The following is an 18,797-nucleotide window of genomic DNA, read 5'->3' as shown; positions in this document are numbered from 1 at the left end:
TTTTCTCAAACATTTGTACGAGGAAGGGGAAGGGTCTTGGCAAGAGGCCAGCCCTGGTTATAGTGTTGAAGATGCTGAGCTTTGCAGGTTGTCAAGAATTGGAGAGGCTGTGTGTGACACCTGGGATGCGGGGTGACTGGGACATGTCCTGGGACCACCAGGTTTCAGGTCATCTTCAGATCACAGAAGAGGATGTCACGGAGACTGGAGACCCTGGGCAGGGCCGCTACTGACCTAGCTGGAGCATCTGCACTGGCCCTCAGAGGCCAACTGTGCAGTGAATGGTTGGAAGGGGTCCTTGTTGAACACCTGTGTACAGAGTCGAGCAGCATTCTGAAGAAGGATGGAACAGCACTGTGTGTGAGTGACAACAGGAGTAGCCCGGGAATAACATCGGGATTCATCTGTTGAGGTGATGCTCTTCCTAGGGATTGGCTGACACATCTCCTCTGTGTGGCCTTGATAGAGAGGGTGTCCCCTCAGTCACATCTGGGCCCTGAAAGGAAATCTGGCTTTTTCAGTGTCTGACACAGATGGCATATGTTACACGAGGCAGAGAAGTATCCTATGGGAAACCTTGGCATTTTGTCTTTCATCTCTACCGTGGCATTTTGTGACCTGTGGTGGATATGTCGGAATGGAGTAGTTGGCTTTTGAAAGGTCCCTGCCCTCTCATACCACAGGTGCAGGTGACAAGGAAATATTTCTGTGCTGGGTTTAGAGACAGGCTTATTTGGAGACACACTTTTATTGGCTGAACTTGAACCGTCTTTCTAGCTGAGAATGGACCAAGTGAGGGGAGGCTCAAGTCTCCTCTCGTCCCAGGATGGTATCGAATACCTCACGTTTTGTTGGTCTTCTGTCACTCAAAATCTTAATGTTCCTAACTCTTGAAAGGAAGTTCACCAAACTCCAGAGGAAAGCTCAGGACAGTGAGTCATTGTATGATACGACAGATTATTACATCTTGTGTTTTACCTAAATTAAGTCACATAGTTTTGTTTCCAGAGGTGAACGAACATCCTCCGAAGGCCTCACTCTTGCCACTTATTCACCATGTGTCTTTGGGAAAGTCATTGCACCCCTCAGCTTCCTGATCTGTCACAAACTGAGGGATGGACCTCGAGGTCAAGTTCCCCTCAGCATAAAACTCTCTGATTTTTGTAGCTCTATGTGTAATAAAAATACAGAAGCAGCTGCAACACTGGCAGCAGCCACCCTGGTGGCTTGCGGTCCCAGAGGAAAATGCTCAGGTTTGGAACAACAGGCTCTGTTCCTCCTGCTGCCCAGTGACCGTGGAGCTTTCATGCTTTAGAGCCTCAGTTTCCCCATTTCAGAAAGGTGGATAATAACTATACATTATGAGGACAAAAAAGAGCAGTGTTTGAATGTGCTCTAGAAATCCATGTTCCCTCACCGCTGGGCCATGGGAACAAGCAGCTCCATCTGTGCTTCAGCTTCCTCAGTGAAAGATGGGGACAGTTCTCTATTCAGGCAGTGTGTGAGTGCATGGGCGATGGCATTCCAGGCCAATGCAGAGGTAGAGGTGTGTGCTGGGGGAGGCAGACAGTCTAGCTTGTGAAGGTGTAATGGGCAGCTGGAGAAGGCAGACCAAGGCCACACAGCTGTGTCTCTCAAATGTGAGCTCTAGAGAGTGGGCTGCGGCTGAGGTCGGTGGTTTGGGAGACTGGAAAGAAGGCAGTTAAGATTGTGTTACTTGATGGTGGTACAGAGCTAGCCTGGGAAAATGGCAGCAGAAATGAGCAAAAAAAGTAGCCAGGTTGCACCTGGACAACTGGAGGATTATGGCACTGAAGTGGGTTGAGAGGGAAGCGTGGGTTCTCTATTGGAGGCATTGGGTCCTGGGGACCGGGGCAGGCGAGGGGCAGAGCTAGCATAGCGGAGTCCCCTGCTCTGAGCTCCATTGGTTCCTGAGCTCTCTATTGAGCATCTGTTGTGTGTGTGAGGCTTGTGCCAGGCTTGGGCACAGGAAAGTAAGACACTGTTCTTGCTTTCAAAGAGCTCACTGTGGGGGATCCTATTCTTGTATTTCACTTCCCTTCAGGCTTCTTGGATGCTGACTTCTCATCATGACTCTTGCTATAAGCCTCTTTGTGGTCTCAGACATGTAGCCACAGACAGAGGGTTGACTTTAGCACTCTACTTTTTGCTGGGCTCCTCATAGTCACTGTCGACACTGGAGAAAGCCCCTACGCTTACCCTGTCTTGTTCAAATTGTCTCCTTTTTCTACTTTTTGCTTCTCTACTTCTGTCCTCCTCACTTGCTTCCTTCTCTTCCCCTTCAGTCATCACCATTTTCATCTGAATTTTTCTGCCCTGACTCGGTGGACACTGTCATATTCTACCAGCGTATGATTCCGCCTCCTGATTTTTATGCTTGAGCTGGAGTCCTGGACTGAGCCTGAGGTCAAACAGTGAAGCCTCTTTCTCATCTGAAATGTTTTTTTCTAACCCAAAATGTTGGGAATGGACTAGATGGCCACATGCTTTTGCTACCTGGGAGCTTTGTCATTCTACTTTTAAAAGGCATTCATGGTCTAGAATGATGGGCAGCAAATGTTAGAAAGGGTTACTTGGGGGTGATTTGCTTTCTTTTTTGAACGGTCATGTTGCTTTATTGTCCTCTACTGAGAATGTATCACTTTGGAACCATCAGAAGGAAAAGCTGAGCATCTCTGTAGCTGACCTCTGGCTCACGAGAGTGGCTGGTTGCTCTGAGCCCCGGCTTGCTGCCTTGTGTGTCTTGGCAGAGCTGTTTTCACTGCTGTACCTTCTTTCACATCCACTGTATTGGTTTATCCTGCACCCTACCCCTGAGGTCCTTTCCAGCTCCAAAATGCTTCTACTCTGTTCTTCTCTTAAGTCACCAGTGCTGTGATGTGTTAAAACCTCACAAAAGCTAGCAAGACATTTGCATTATAGAATTGTCTATTACTTTCAAGTACATCTAACACCAGCTCGGGCTGACAAAGGTAAACCTGAGCTGCGACTGCAGGGCTGGTTAGCTAGTTGCCATTGTTTTGGTAAAAGAGTTTAGTGAGTGTTTATCAGAAGTCGAAAATGACTCTGAAATTTTTGTTGTGTGTGATGCAGAGATGGATAGGCAGCCCTTGCAGAAATGACTGCATGTGAAGAATTACAGGCTCCAAATCAGCCAGAACCTCTTGTGTTTAAGAGTGGTGTTTTAAATGGTATTCGTAACTTGGTCTTTGGTTCCCAGCAAAAGCATCTCAGACTTAATAGAAATGGAATGAAACCAGTTATCCCTGGAAATGTGCTCCACATTTGCCATATCTCTTGAAAACATCATGGGAAGTGCCAGGTTCATTAACTAGATCTCATTTTAGATTTGGTTTGGTGAAGAATGGACAAAGTCAAATCACATGTCTAGTATTTCCTTAGCCCAGTCTGTAGCACAGATACATGGATTACATTTGTATTACACTTGTGTGCGGGATGAGAAGGGGCAGCTGGAAAGCAGGCTGGGATATTGAAGGCTTTAAGCTTGATTATCTTTTATTTCATAACAATGTATTTAGGACTGTGAATGTCAAACATTCAAATATAGCACTGGCTATGGCACTTTCTGCGTTGATAGTAACATTCTGTGCTGTTCAGCATAATAGCCACTAGGCGTATTTGGACATTGAAAACTAGAAATGTGGCTGCTATGACCAAGGAACTCAGTTTTTATTTAAGTAATCAATCTTTAAATTTAAAAAGCCTCATGTGGTTAATGGCTGTCGAATTGGACAGTGCAGCTCTGATAAATGAGCAATTCCTGATATCCGATCACATTGCCTTAGAAAGAGTCCATCATTAAACTGGTATACCTTTCTACACGAAAGACTCAAACCATTCCATATAGCTGAGTAATTTTTTCAGTGTGTATAAAAAGACATTCTGCTTTCCGATAACTGACCGATGGGATTAACTATTCGTAAATACGCCCTATTTTGACGTAGTAACACAGATCTGTGTTACACACTTTGAAAGGTGTAACAGTGGAGAGTGACTCTGCCTCCCCCTGTTCCCCAGGCAGCCCCTGCACCAAGGCCTTATGTTTTTTCCAGGGGTAGTCTTCGCAAGCATCAACAGACTTTTAATTTTTTATTTCTTTTATTTCAAATTATTTTTTCTGTTAAACTCCTTGTTTTCATTTCTCCGTTGGAGGCAGACGCCCATTGAGGGAGTGAGGGAAACATGGCCGCAGTCTGCAGATGGCTGCCCCGGGAGGGCCCACCAGATCCACCAGGAAGTAGATCTTGATGGAAAAGCCCTTGATTTTCTCATTAGAAAAGCATCTTAATAATCTTCATTTGTTTGGCTTTTGCATTTTAAAGTTCTTTTATTTTTATGATCTTATTTTTACCCTCATCGTTTAGACTTGGAAGATTTCTCCCCATTTAATTTTTCCTTGGTTCCGTGGAAAGAGAATATTGGTTATCACAGAGATACTATGGGAGTCCCCGTTCCCTCTGGGAGGAATGAACTAGATGGGTGGGAGGATTGCGTTAGGTCATAAAAATTTTTTATCTGTGACCTTTAACTCTTGTTTATTGCCACTCTTGTCCTAGGAGGACAGAGTTTTTGGTCCACCGCATGTCATCGTAGCCCCGTGTTATACTCAGTCACGCTTTCCTCTTCAGCATGAGATTGGGAACTGATGCTTTAAAAATATCTGTGAAGTTGTTGGATAGCTCTCAGAACACCAGATTTTTTTTGGTGGAAATTGATAAAGAAAAAGGAGTTTTAAAACTTTTTAAAGGTTTTTTATGCGTCAAATGAGTCATTATCAGAAGCATTGATTATATGTAAAAGAAGGCAGTTTTTTTTTTCACCCATTTAAATATTTTCTCGAGTTTGAAATTTCAGTTTGTTTATTTTAAAAGATAAGAATTTTTCAGCCAGCCAGCCCTTCCTCTGAAGAGGACACTGATAAGCGATGTGCGATTTCAGTTCACAGAGGGGAAAGAGCCGTGTGCCTCCGTCACAGACATTATCATTGTGCTCTTTCAGAGATTTCACATAAATGCTTTTTCTCCTTTTTCTCAACTGTGAAAGCTTTGAAAGAGTCACGAGGTCAGGTTAGGATAATGTCATTACTGAACAACCTCACCAGGCATATGGTAGGTCCCAGGTGCTGTCCCTCTATAGCCTCAGCAGTTGAGGAGTGTGGAATGGGACCTCAGACAGCAGGGCCTTCCTGAGCCTCTCCAGCTGTCTGGAACAGATCACTATATAGTTCTTTCTTTCAAAGGAGCTGACAGTGGCGGATCATCATCTGGAAATGGGTCTGGGGTTGCCCCTGCTGCCCCTGCAGGGGGCTCTCGTTCCTCCTCCCGGAACTTAGGGTCTTCTGGTGGTGAGAAGGAAGAAGGCAAAAAGGTCCGGCGGCAATGGGAGTCATGGAGCACGGAGGACAAGAACACTTTCTTCGAGGGGCTATACGAGGTAAGTGAGTTATGGAGTCAAAAAAGGCAGCTCAAACTCCTAGCCTCTTATCAGTTGTATTTCTCTTTCAGTTTTCCTTCGCCATTCTTAATAGATGGCTACTAGATCTATAGGTTAGCAGTTCTAGTTGGGAGCCCCTAATGTGACTGTGGCAGGTGTGGGTCTCTAGGGATGAGGCCTCACCCTCCAACCATTGCCTTTTATTTTCTCATTGTGACTTTAAAAGCTGTTACTAGGGAGGTGGCTGTTCGGAAGTGTCTTTGTATGCTTTTCTTAGATTCTATCCATTGTTTCTGAAGTATCATTGACTGAAGAGTGGTACCCTTCTTTCTGGGTTTTCCCCTTACAGCAGCTAGTGGTCCAATTGGGAGGGATGTCCCCAAAGGGGGAGGGCCAAGGGGACACTTGTCATATCAGTCAGAGCAGCGAGCTCAGTCCTGAGAGACATTGCAGCTGACCTAGGACAGACTGGAAAGTCCTAAAAATAGAAGCTGCTCTCTGATCCCGCAGCCCAAAGAAGTGGCCATGCTCCCTGCCAGCTGTTTTCACTTCTGTGTTTGAATTTTTCCAATCTTTATAATTATAATGTGCTTTTTTAAAAAAATTTATTGTCAGATACATTTTCGATAGCGTTTCATAGTTTTTTTGCTCAGTAATTTTTAATGCCTATAAATACTCTAGGTGTAGGCAAACCCATGCAATATGTCCTTACTACCTGTAAATAAAGCTTTATTGGAACACAGCCATACCCATTCACTTGTATATTGTCTCCGGCTAATTTTGACTGCAGTGGCAGAGTTGAACAGTTAAAACAGATACTGAGTGTCCCACGACATCTAAGTATTTACTCTCTGGCCAAGCCTTGCTCCACTTCACCATTCTTATGTTGCTGATTGTTGTGGTTCCTTCCAGATTCTGTTATAAGTAAAAGTATAATGAATATCTTTGTGCACATTCCATATTTTAGATTTCATCTTTAGGATATAACATCTAAAATAGGTTGCTCAGTCAGTGAGCCTTATTTTTTTGGCAGTGAAGGAATTGGAGTGAGAGAAAAGTCTGGCCATGCCAGCGAAACAGGCTCATAATGGAAGGAGGCCTTGGAATTGAAATCATGAAGTAATCATGGAGAGACCAGAAAAGGAGACTGCTAAATGGAGGCAGAGAACTAGAACTCAGTGTAGATTCTGCGCATTCCTGTGGCTGATTTTCTTTCCTGAGGCTGATGGTTAAGTCCGGGGTGGAGGAGGCCCACATGCCTGTGTTTGAAGGAAGTATGCAAAGGAGGCTTGTTCTCCTAGGTGCAGAGTCATTCAAATAAATTCAAATGTGTTCTTTTATTCCCTTTGACAGTTTTAAAGTAAAGTATAGAGGCTGTTTTTCTATAGATTCTATACCCAAATAGCCTTCCTTAGCCTCTTTGTTAGGCCTGTAAGACTTGTGATTCCTGGAATGTTCTTAAAATAGCAACCATTGTGGATTCTAACCCAAGACAATTACTGCTTTCCTGTGGCCCTTTTTGGGGAGAACATGGTCTCTGCAGGGGACCTGGTTACAGAAAGCAATGGGAGATGTGGTTGTCTATTAAATGTAGTAGGGGAAGAATTCCCTTGAATGACCTGCCCTTACCTTTTTTCAGGTGGATTAGTTCATTCCTTTCTCATTGGCTAGCCTTCTTTTTCTAATTTTTCTGCCAGGTAGGTGTTTCTTTTGAAGTCACCTGAAACTCTAGATTAATAATAATATTTGGTCATTGTGATTACTTAACGCTTTTTGCTATTGGTACTATGTATCTCAAATAGTGTGAGTGTGTATATTTGTGTGTGTGTGTGTGTGAGAGAGAGAGAGAGAGACAGAGAGAGAATGAGAGAACGAAAGATCAAACGTATGTTTTATGTGCGTCAGACCAAAACTCAATGGAACTCTGGTAGGATCTTGATGTATGGCTGATCGGTTGAAGCATAGATGACCGTGAACATCTTGAACTGTGGAATATGGGGTAAAGCCTCTGCTCTGTAAATGTTGTTTCTGCAGTGTTTGTCCAGGTCATCCCTGCCTTTTGATGCACACAGTCAGATTTAGCTATGCTTCAAGTGACAAGAACCCAGCTCAGAGCAGCAGAAAAGGACAAGGGGGATAGAGATGGGCTGGCTCAACCCGACGATGTCATCTGGCCTCTGTCTGATACCCTCTTAAACTGTGGGTGACGTTTCTGTGCTTTTTCTCTCCTGCTTCAGACACTTCCCAGAGACAAGAGTTCCACTCCATTTCAGCAGTGGTTCCTCACAAAGCCTATTGCTAATTTTTCATATTCCGTTCTTATGCCTGTCTGTCTGTCTATTTGCGTCTGCTATACCATTCTTGATTCGTACCTTACAGTCACAAGGCCAGCATCCTGTGTGTGGTTGATGATTGCCGAAAGCCTCATCTTAAGTATAGAGCACTATGGTTGTGCTAGAAATGCAAAGGAGTCCTCCTTAAGGGTCTGACAGTCAAATTTGGTAGATATAACAGGCACATAAAGAGTTGGACCATCAGAAAGCAAACACTAACAAATGCCACGAGGATTCAGAAGGCAACATAGTTTTAGAACGCCGGATCAGGAGTCACAAAACCCAGATTCTAGTCCTCACCTGGAAGGTCAGTTCACCTCTCTTGGTTTGTTACTCCATCTGCAAAATTGAGAGGCTGAATTGTTTCAGTCACCATTCTGATCAGGAGCCAAGGGAAGTTCTATGGGGGAGGCGGCACCTGAGCTGGACCCTGGAGGAAGGCATTTCAGGTCCAGCTTTGCCTTTTTATGTTTTACCTAACATTGTGGTATTTTTTAAAAGGATAAATAAGCTTTAAATTTTTAGGTGTTTTATTTTTTAACTTAATTTTTGAACAATTCAGACTTAGAAAAAGTTACAAAATGAGTACAAAGAATTCTTCTGCCCTTCGTCCTGCTTCTCCAGTGTTCACGTAACTGCAGTGTGACCTGAAGACGAGGAGGTTCGGCGTAGGTACCACACCTGCACTGACCTGCAGGCCTTACCGAGGTTAAGCCTGTGTTCTCATGGGTGTCCCTTCTAGATCAGGAACCCACATTGCATTTAGTTGTCACAACTGCTAAGTCCTCCAACCTGGGACAAGTCCTCCATCTCTTTCTGCTCTCTCACGGCTGACACTTTTGAAGAGTCTTAGTTTGTAGAACACCCTGCGTTTTGGGCTTGCTGAGCCTTCCTCATGATTCAGTTTATATTTTGCATTTTTGTCAAGAGCACCACAGGAGTGCTGTGCCATCTTTGGAGCATCCTGTCCAGAGCGTGGGATGTGATTTATCTCAGTCCTGGTGGTTTGAATGTGATCACTGCGTTCTGGTGGCATCTCCCAGGTTCTCCACCACCAGGTCATTTATTTAACTTTGAGACTACTTAGACACCCTGTTTCTGATCATTCTTTCTCCCACTAAGTTTAGCCACCAGTGCAGTGTCTTTGCTGAAACAGCTGTCACTGTGGTGTTTGCTCAGTGATGATCTTCAGACTCTATTATTTCTGCATTTATTAATTGGAAGCCCAGTGTAAGGAAAAGCTCTCTCCATTTATGTATTTATTCATTTATTTATATCTGTATGGACTCATTTAGGCTATTTTCTAAGTCATCATCCATTCTTATTATTGTTGATTTTCTTGCCCAGATTGTTGTAGATTTGGCCACTGATAGCCTCTTCATGTTGGCTTCTGTGCTCTTTCAACATGGTCCTGTCATGCTTTGAGCACTTCTTCACTTCTGATATTCCACACTCATCTGGTACTTTTCCTGCCCCAGACATATGATCATCCGTTTCTGCAAGAAGCCTTGGTTGTTTTTGAAAGTGAGATTTGGCAGTTAAGGACGCTTGTTACTGCTGGGGTACCATTAACTCTAGGGCCTTCCCAGTACTTCATATTGGCTTGGTTCTGATGAGAATCAATAGTAGGTTCTCATGGCAGTACCTGCAACAGCAAAGATGGTGACTATGTTCTCTGGAACATAAGCTTTATTCTGAAAATCTAAGATGTACCCAGTTTTTACATGGAGGTGTTGAAGGAAAGGATGGCCCACAGATGTATTCTGAGCATATTCTGCATGATTCCCTTACTAAATGTTCAAATTTGCTATCCTTGTTCAAATATAGAGTATATTTTGTGCGATGGAAGCAATGAGGGTGTTTCTGAATAGTTGACATATTGTTGAATTTTAAGATGCCAGATATACAACCCCCTGAGCTCCTTTATTGTCGTGTTCTGTCTTCTGATGATTGTCTTCTGAGAGCCATCTCATTTCAGGTTCTCTAAAGAACTCCAGAGATTAAACCATTTGAGTGATAAGCTTTATGTTTATCCTGCTCCAAGGTCCTTGCTTCTTTGATATCCATGTGCTGCGACAGTTCTATTCCTGAGTTTTTATTGCTTCTCTGCTATTCTGATTAAAACCTAAAGTTCTAGGGAAGTGAGGTTGAAGTGAATGCACAAATAAGATCTATGAAAGACACTTGCTTGACCAAAGAGGTCCTCTTTCTCTGCAGGTGTCTGCATCATACAGAAGGTTGCCTTGTTTTAACACCTATATTTTTACCATGAACTTATTTTCTAGCATGGAAAAGACTTTGAGGCGATCCAGAACAATATAGCCCTCAAATACAAGAAGAAAGGCAAGCCTGCCAGCATGGTGAAGAACAAGGAGCAGGTGCGACACTTCTACTACCGTACGTGGCACAAGATCACCAAGTACATTGACTTCGATAACGGTGAGCATAGAGGCTCAGTCTTTGGGGAGCCTAGGAGGCGGGGTTGGGCTCTGGTCAGCAGCCAGGCTCTCACACACCCACAGGACGCATTCTCTGGCATCGTTCTTGCCCAACTGTGTGGCCTGGAATGTCCTTATTTTGTGGTGCTTGAGCTGTTACACACGCATGGTAACCATAGGTCAGGCTGAATTATGAGGAAGCTGTGTCTGTTTCTGATGGCTCTTAGTGCCTGTGGTGTCTGGTTTTCTGGCTCGCTGTGGGCCTATGTCCCCCATTGGGAGAGAGGGGCACCACAGTCAAGAAAAGACCAGAATTGGACCCCTCCAGTTCTTCTGTCCCAAGTGGGGGCTTGTCGGGATTAGGATTGGGCAGGGCCTATCACACATCAACCAGGAGTGAAAGGCTAGCTTTCCCAAAGTTCTCGTTGCCTGTGTTTCAATCCAGATTTGCATAGTTCCATCTTTAATTCACATGTCTAGGTTATTCCTAGGCGAGGTTCTGACATCTGGTTTAGAGCACCCTAATTCACATCTCTGTCCTCAGAGGAGTTGCCCTCTCCTGTCACAGTGTGTCAGGAGGATTGCATCTTTGTGTGTCATTCCTCCCGCTCAGTCTTCAATTCCACCTTCTTCAATCTTATTCTTCATTTCTCCAGCTTCAGTCACTCTAGACATTTGCTTCTACTGACTTCACTTATTTCTGACACTTCTCCAAATAATATCACCTCTGATCTAGAATAACTGTGATAGCTCTGGTCACATCACACCCCTTGAAGCTGTGCTGTGAGCCCTCCATGGCGGCTCTCAGTTCCTCCCAAGTTTCTCTCTTCGTCCCGCCCTTGGGTGTTCTGGCCAGGTCTGAGTGTGTCTACCAATGCATATCAGTGTCACTGGGGCTGATCCATCACGATGGCAGGTCCAGAGCTTTCTCCTCCAGCCTTAGAAAGGCCCAGAGAGCTTGAATCAAGCTGTCACTTTCTCTAAAGGGTCAGATAGTAAATATTTTTGGCTTTGGGGCTTTATAGTCTTTATTGAAATGACTTCACTCTGCTGTCTTAATTCATTGTAGACACAATGTAAGCAAATGCGTATCACTATGTTCCAGCAAAACTTACAACAAGAAGCCTTGGGCAAGATTTAGCTTGGGAGTCATACAGTTCGCTGACTCTGTCCTGGAGAAATCCTTTCTTCTTGCCCTTGGCCAGCGACGAGCCCTGGGGAACCAGGGGCCCAAGCTGCAGGCTATCGCTGTTGTTAGCTGACACTGCCACTAAATATATTTCCCTTTGAATCTTCATGGACATTGCCCCGCTGCCAGTCAGGGGCTTGGTGGGGCTACTTTGGAGCTTTTTAGACCAGTCCTTTCCGCCCGGTCCTCCATGGTCCTGTTCTAGATTATCACTTTTCCCCGGTGCTCTGGTTCTGCCCTTCCTGACCTACCCTCCGAAGAGCTCATCCCCACAAGACCCACGTCTGCCCAGCTAGTTCCTGCCTGAACCCCTCCCCCTGCCTCTCCTGACATGCTCATCCTGACCCGCCACTGCTCCCAGGATGGGGTCGCCACCCTCCAGCTTACCTGCACTTTCCTTTGTGCCTTGACTTCTGCCACCTCCACTGTGTTGTTCTCCCTAAGCACATTCACCTCTCAAAACAGAGCTCTTGTGTCAATGGTCCCAGAAACCTTCCCTGAATCATCCTCTGTCCCCACTGCCACCTGACCAGGGGTCTGCTCTATGCCCGTCATTCGAGCATGTGACATTCTCTTCCCTGGAGATGGTGTCATTGTTACTGCAGACAAGAAAACCCCAGCTCAGTGATGGAGGTCTTGGTCCAAGCCGCCTAGATAATAAGCAGAGGAGCTAAGCTTCAAGTCATGGCCAGTGTCTCCTTAATGTAATATTTTCCGTAAATGTAATATTTTCAGATCACTTCATGTTGCCGTAGAATTTCCCCATGTGTTTTTTATTCAATGTTAATTCTTTGACATCTGTAAATGAATAAATTTCACCTTTCCTTTTGGACTTGCAAGCCACTTCTGGTGTTTTTAAATAATGCAGGTGTGGACATCTTTATTCACGCAGCGTTCTTCAGAAGTACTTTATTCAGCTAAATTCACATGATTGAGATAACTAAGTCTGTGTAAATGGGTGCTCTGTGTCTCATTGTGAGTGTCTTGTCATGAATGCTGTCTGTCCTCCAGGAGGATCAGTGTCTAGCCTGCTGGCCTGGGTGTCTTTCTGCTCTTTGCCCTATTTCCCATCTGCTTCTATCCTTGATAAAGGCAGGAAGGGGCGCCTGTCAGTTGAATGCATACCACTTACAGCAACCTCACAGTAAGACCCACGTGAAGTGCCTTTTATCTGCTGAGTTAATGGTCCCACTAAAGTTCTCTCTGGTCAGTAAAATGCTCGTTTCTCTAGAGTAATTTTAATGTATCTTTTCTGCTTCAAAGCCTTCCACTGGTTACCTCATGGGTATCCTCCTTGCAGAGGATGTGTGTCTCAGAGTATACTATTCTTGACCAGTGGACTGCTGTGGAGGAGGGCTTCCTACCCTAGCTCCAGTCCCTCCAGCAGGAGGGGCCTGCAGTCCAGCCAGGTGTCTTTATGGAGAAAATACAACACAAACAGAATATCATGTTGACCTTCTAATAGTATACTCATTTTTGAGAGATTGTCACTGTTTCTAGGGACCCTCAGAAATGGACTGTCAGTGCTCATGTTTTGGGGACAATTCCTAGATCTGACTTAGCACATCTTTCACTAGTACTGTTTTGTTTATTTGTTTGCTTTCAGTATCCACATGACCATTAACATAAGATTTTCCACTGGCTTCGGCGTATCAGGGCAAGTCAGTACATTTTGTTCTTCCACATGTTGTCAGCACAGAGTCTGTGTGTGTGTGCGCGTGTGCTCAGCCGTAGCCGCCAGTGTTTCTCAGATCACTTGATTATTTGAAATTTCAACACTGGTTCAGATCATACCGAGTCTAAGACTATTGTTAACATTGTTGTCTTCATAGACACCTTACCTTCCAGGGTGGCACGCAAGAATGAGTTTTAGCCGCTTGGCTTTTCTGTGTTGTCTTTTACTTTTTTGTTTTGTTTTGTTACATATCGTTCTTTAGCAACTTTTTGAAAGTTAATCTGTGAGAATGGGTCCTTCGTCCACTTTGACTAGTCTGACAAAGCTCCCTTCCAGTGAGAAACTTTGGTCACCGGTGTGTGAGACGATTCAGAATCTGTTGGTGATAAAGTGTGGAGAGAGGGATGAGATGACTCCTGGACTGTGATCTATCATGTTCCGCCCTTTTAGCACACCCATACTACAGGCAGAGTGGGCAGTGTCACCAGGGGGACACTCAAGTCCAGGGTAGACAAGGTTTCATCTGCGCTCTGAGAGGTCAGGCGCATGTCCCAGGGCCCAGCACACCCAGGCTTTTTCCTGTGTAGGTTTCAGAAGTGACTTAAAGGAATGTTTCTTTTAAGTATTTGTCAACCTTTCCTGCTAGACAATTTCCTAAGCCCCTCCCCTCATCCCCATCATTTCTCTTAGGCCTTTTATCCAACTGTGGGGTAAAGGGTGGATGAATTGGCCACCATCAGGTTCTGTTCTCACACTCCACTTCGGTCCCATGGCCAGCTCTGTGGGATAGATCCAACATGTGTCCTTTGTTCTCTGCAGTGTGGCTTGTGTTTCCCTCTGTCCTCTCCATCTTCTACCTTCTCGGTGTCTCATAATTGTGAACCTATTTTCCTAATGGTGTCCTGGTGTGACCCCATGAAAAGTGCCTTCTTTCTGTTGAGCTGATGTCTCCACCAAGGTTCTCTAGCTGGTCCTCATAATGTCTCCAAGCTGGTGGCAGCAGTTGACCTCTTTAAGCCCACCTGCGTCTTTGTGCCACACCAACATTTGCATCAGGGCATGACACTGTCCAGCCATTTTGCAGCCCCCTCCCTAGTCCCTTCCCTAGTTTCTGTCTCTGTGGATTTGCCTGTTGTGGACATTTCATGTAAAGGGAGTCATACAATACGTAACCTTTTGTGTCTGGCTTCTTGTACTTAGCATGGTGTTTTCCAGGTTCGTCCGGGTTGTAGTATGCGTCAGAACTTCGTTTCTTTTTATGGCTGAATAATATACCATTGTCTGGATAGACCACATTTGTTTATTCATTGAATAGTGGATCTTAAAGTATCCTGAGTTATGTTCCCCTGTGAGAGTCTGATGAGATTATGAATCTTTTTCAGGGGAACCTTCAGGAATATTGGCAGAGTCACATGCTCCTTAGAACTTGTCCAAGGTTTAGATTCCTTGTTTTAGATCATATATGTATGTGTGTGTGTGTGTGTGTGTGTGTGTGTATAAATAATTGTTGTAATCGTACACAGCCAAATGTTATGACTTTGAAAAGGGGTCTCTGAGAGAATAGTGAAGGACAAATGACATTGGTTGCTGCTCTGTGGGATGATCTAAAAGGTGCCTAGGCTGTGCTTCTGTCAGGATTAGGTTTGGCTTCATATAATACAAAAACCCCAAATAGCAGTGACTTCAGCAGGTAAAGATTTATTCTCTTATGTCAGAGATGCCTGCAGTAAGCGGTGCAGGGTGGGCAACGGGGATCCAGGTCCTCCTGTCTTTCTGCTCTGCCATCCTTAGCACCTTTCCATGAACAAGATGGTCCTAAGCAACAGCTCAGGAGGAAATGGGCACACATTTCTGCCCAAATCAGTCTTTTAAGGAGACTTTCAGAAGACCCACAATACTTCTGCTCACTCTCAAGGCCAGAACTTAGTGGCATGGGCAGGCTGGGACATGTGCTGCCTTACCTATATGTGTTGCTTCCCAAATATAACTGGGCCTGTTACTAGGGAACAAGGGAGTGTAGGTATTGGGAGTTTCTAGCATTCAGGCCATGCTTCCTTTCTGGTCTGGCCCCAGGCCACATAGATCCGTAAGTGGAGATATGACAGGTCAGCTTTTCTGGTTCCAGGGCTGCCCACCTCACATGGAACTCGGGCAGATACTGCATGTGTGGAGAGAGGTGGATAACAAATTTAATGATGGTCATGCCCTACCTCCATGGGAGCTGCCTGTGCTGGAAGTCCCATTTTCTCCTGGGGGCCACTCATCTTCCTATTTGGACTAATTTTCTAACCCCTCCTTTTTCTTGCTTAACTTTTTATTTTGTAAATTACAAAACAGCACCATGTTCCTGTAGACTCTCTGCTTAGTCTCCCCTGATATTAACACTCTGCTGTGCTGAGGTGCAATGATCAAAACCAAGAAATTGGCAGCGCCGAATATTGCGCCAGCACTCTTCTCATGCGCATGAGCTGGCCAGTCGCTGAACGGCTGTTCTTCCCCTTCTGAGGCCTTATTTCCTGTCTTTCAGTGTTCTCTCGTGGGCTGAAGAAGTCGTCTCAGGAGCTGTATGGTCTGATCTGCTACGGCGAGCTGCGCAAGAAGATCGGGGGCTGTGAGTATGGGCCAGTGGTACCGCCCTAGCCCTGCTGGTGGCTTCGGAAGTGATGTGGCCTTCCACAGGGCACTCACGGTTCCTCCTGGCAGGGCCTGCTGTCCTGACACTATTGAGTCTTTGGTCCCAGGGACGTTTCTGTCTTCTCTAGCTTTCATCTCGAAAACATTTTTAATGTGCAGATACTACATGTGTGGAGGGAGGTGAAGAAGATGGTAGTGACCACCACATACTTGCACTTAGATTTTTTGGTCGGTAACATTGGCCACTTTTCTGTGTGAACTCGCTCCCCCTCTTGCTCCCCCTCCACACGCTTGCTTTTTTCCTGCTCAGCCATTTGACTGTAAGTTGCAGACATCCAAGCACACCCCGAAATCCCTCAGCCTGGATCTTCTACACACCCACAACCCTAATGTCACACCCAGTGCATTTCACATTTATCAGACAGGGACCACAGTCTTACCTAATATCTTGCCCATAGTCACATTTCCCAGAACGTTCCATCATGCCAGTTGGACGCCTGTTGAGGACATTGTTCTGCCTGTAGCTGTGGTGTCCCTTAAGTCTATTAACCTGGAACATCTCCCACTTTTTTGTCTTTTGTGACACTGGTACTTTGAAGGGTTCAGGCCCCTCCCTTTGCGTTGTTCTGATAGTCTCCTTGTGACTGATTCCCTGTAGATGTAGATGCCGCTCTGGCCTTCCCAGGGCACCCATGCCCAGGACCTCACATTCCTACCTTGTCACCTGTGTGACCACAAGAAGCAGCATTTTTACTTCTCTAGGTGTCACTTCTCTGCCTGTCACGTGGGTTAGAACAGCACATACCTACAGGGCAACCCTGAAGGTTAAATTAAATCACATGAGATGATCAAAAGCCTTCATCTTAGCAGTCACCTAACAGGTCACAACTGAGTGGGCAGCTGGCTAGGGATATGGAAGCAGCAGAAGGGTGGAGAGGACAGCTATTCAGTGATTGCTCTGCATGCCTGGCCTGTGCTGGGTGACTTCCCTTCTGAAACAGGCAAGAATGCCTAAGAGGCTCCAAATGGGACAGGCATCCCGGTTCCCTGCCCCCGTCTTCCCTACAGTCTGAGGTCTTCCTTGTAAACTTCCCCAGCTCCTGCTTTGAATGGTCTCTTGAAAGGAGCTCTCAGACCCCACCTCCCTTGAATCTCTGCTCTGCTTCCCCTTCTCTGTTTTTCTTTCTGTCTTAAAATGCTTTTGGTCATGTCAGCGCATTGGGCATCACCTCCTTTGGCGATGATGCTGTGGCCCCTCCTGCATCCCTGCCATGTACGAGCTACTCAACCAGAGCCTCCCAGCTCATCCATGACTCCACGTGAGTCTTTTGGGATCCATGACCTTGGGTAGTTTTCTTTTGCCCTTGGGGTATCACCTAGCCTCCTGACCCAAGGGGCCTTTGCATTTGCACTTCAGCTCATCTTCCCGCCAGGCATCCCTCCGGCTCAGCTGCCTTTGTCCTCCTGGCGATGCCTGGTCATCCCTTTTGGCCTAGCCGCACATCAGCTTCACACGTTCACACGCATGCACACATACACACATACTTCCTGATGGGGCTTCTCCTGCTGAGTCCCCACCCACTGATCCATGTGCTGGGACACCGTTGTGCTGTTCCATAAATCTTTTTGGAGAAGGACATGCTTGTTCAATGCGTGGCCTTCGCAGAGTGCCCTATACACAGGAGCTACTTCTGCTCGGTGGTAGCTCTTTCTGAAAAGCACGCTCTGACCCCCTGAGCACTCAGACACATTTTCTGTGCTCACACCATCTGCTGTAGCACCAGTGTCGGGACGGGGTAAAGCAGGGACAGCAGCTTCCACAGTCCTCACTGGTTTGTTCAGATGGCTTTTCTTCGAAGGGCAGTTCCTTAGACAGTGCCCATCTGGTGACTCAAACCCCGAAGTTGTAGTGGTTCCACCCACCCGGCCTTCTGTCTTTCCTTCCTGCTAGACACAGGATGACGGGCCCTTCTCTTCCCTTGCCCTGTGAACTCCTTATCCTTTAATCTCAGCTCGCTTGTCCACGAACCTTCATGACAAGCTGGGCTGCAGTGTTGCACATTCTCAGTACTCTAAACCCTCCTTCATGCAGAACCACAACTGCCACTTATACTGATGTGTGCTTGTTTGATTTACGCCTGTCTGAGGGCAGGGATGTGTGTGACCTCTTGTTTAATGAATAAGTCTGTACATTCGTCCTCCCTGGGGCTTTGCCTTCTTTTCTGAAGACCTGTTTCTTTCCGGTACTATTTCCCTGCAGCCTGCAGAACTTCCTTTAGTCTTTTTTGTTGTGCAGTTGTGCTGGCCATGAATTCTTGTAGTTATTATTTATCTGAAGTCTTTATTTAGTTTTCCTTCTTAAGATATTTTTGCTGGGTGTAGAATTATGATTTGATGTTTTCTTTTCTTTCGTCACTTTAAAGATGTTCCACTCTCTCTGGCCTGCACTGTTTCTGGTGAGAGGTCACTGGCCATCTGTGTCCTTGTTCCTCTAGAGGGGGATGTATTTTTTCCTCTGGCTGGTTTTAAGGTTTTGTCCTTGTCTTTGATTTTCGGCCTGGCTGCGTGTTTGTGGCTTATTGTTTTTGTTTTTTCACCAAAGTATGTAGAAGTATTCAAAGAATTTTCAGTGAGCACCCAAACACCAACTACTTAGATTCTCCCATTACCTGGTTACTATACTTGCTTTCTCACACTTCTTGAAGACAGCACTAAGTACCAAGAAGGTAGAGGAAATGTGCAGGGTCTTGGCTCATCATTCAGCAGACTTAGGAGCATGGGGCTCAAAGCTGACTGAGGCGGGCCCACTGATAACCCAAGAGTCCATCAGGAGATGTGTGCACAGGGCACAGTGGTTACCCTGAAAAGGGAGTCTCTGAACTAGGCAGTTAGGGACCAGTGGAGGTTCAGCATAGGCAGGAGTCTGGGAAAGAGTTTTTGAGTGAAGTGAAGAGTTTTTGGGTGGAGTGAGCGTCTGTGCCGATGCAGGTAGTGGTCCCTGCATGAGCGGAGAGGATGTATAGGTGGGAACAGTACCATTAGCACAGATGACA

At 45.7% G+C, this 18,797-nt stretch overlaps 1 protein-coding gene across 4 annotated transcripts in view; it reads left to right on the top strand.

The window, feature by feature from the left end:
• CRAMP1 (cramped chromatin regulator homolog 1) overlaps nucleotides 1-18,797 on the top strand; it is a 58,902-nt gene that overhangs the window by 8,118 nt on the left and 31,987 nt on the right. For all 4 annotated transcript variants that reach the window (XM_016136625.2, XM_036225506.1, XM_016136623.2 and 1 more), the window contains exons 3-5: nucleotides 5,282-5,475; nucleotides 10,094-10,247; nucleotides 15,638-15,721. In XM_016136625.2, coding sequence (XP_015992111.2) covers nucleotides 5,282-5,475; nucleotides 10,094-10,247; nucleotides 15,638-15,721 — 432 coding nt within the window. The remainder of the gene's footprint in view (nucleotides 1-5,281; nucleotides 5,476-10,093; nucleotides 10,248-15,637; nucleotides 15,722-18,797) is intronic.

The sequence above is a fragment of the Rousettus aegyptiacus genome, unplaced genomic scaffold (genome assembly GCF_014176215.1).
Source record: "Rousettus aegyptiacus isolate mRouAeg1 unplaced genomic scaffold, mRouAeg1.p scaffold_m13_p_8, whole genome shotgun sequence".
Taxonomy (NCBI): Eukaryota; Metazoa; Chordata; class Mammalia; order Chiroptera; family Pteropodidae; genus Rousettus; species Rousettus aegyptiacus.
This window is presented reverse-complemented; position numbering and strand designations above follow the sequence as displayed.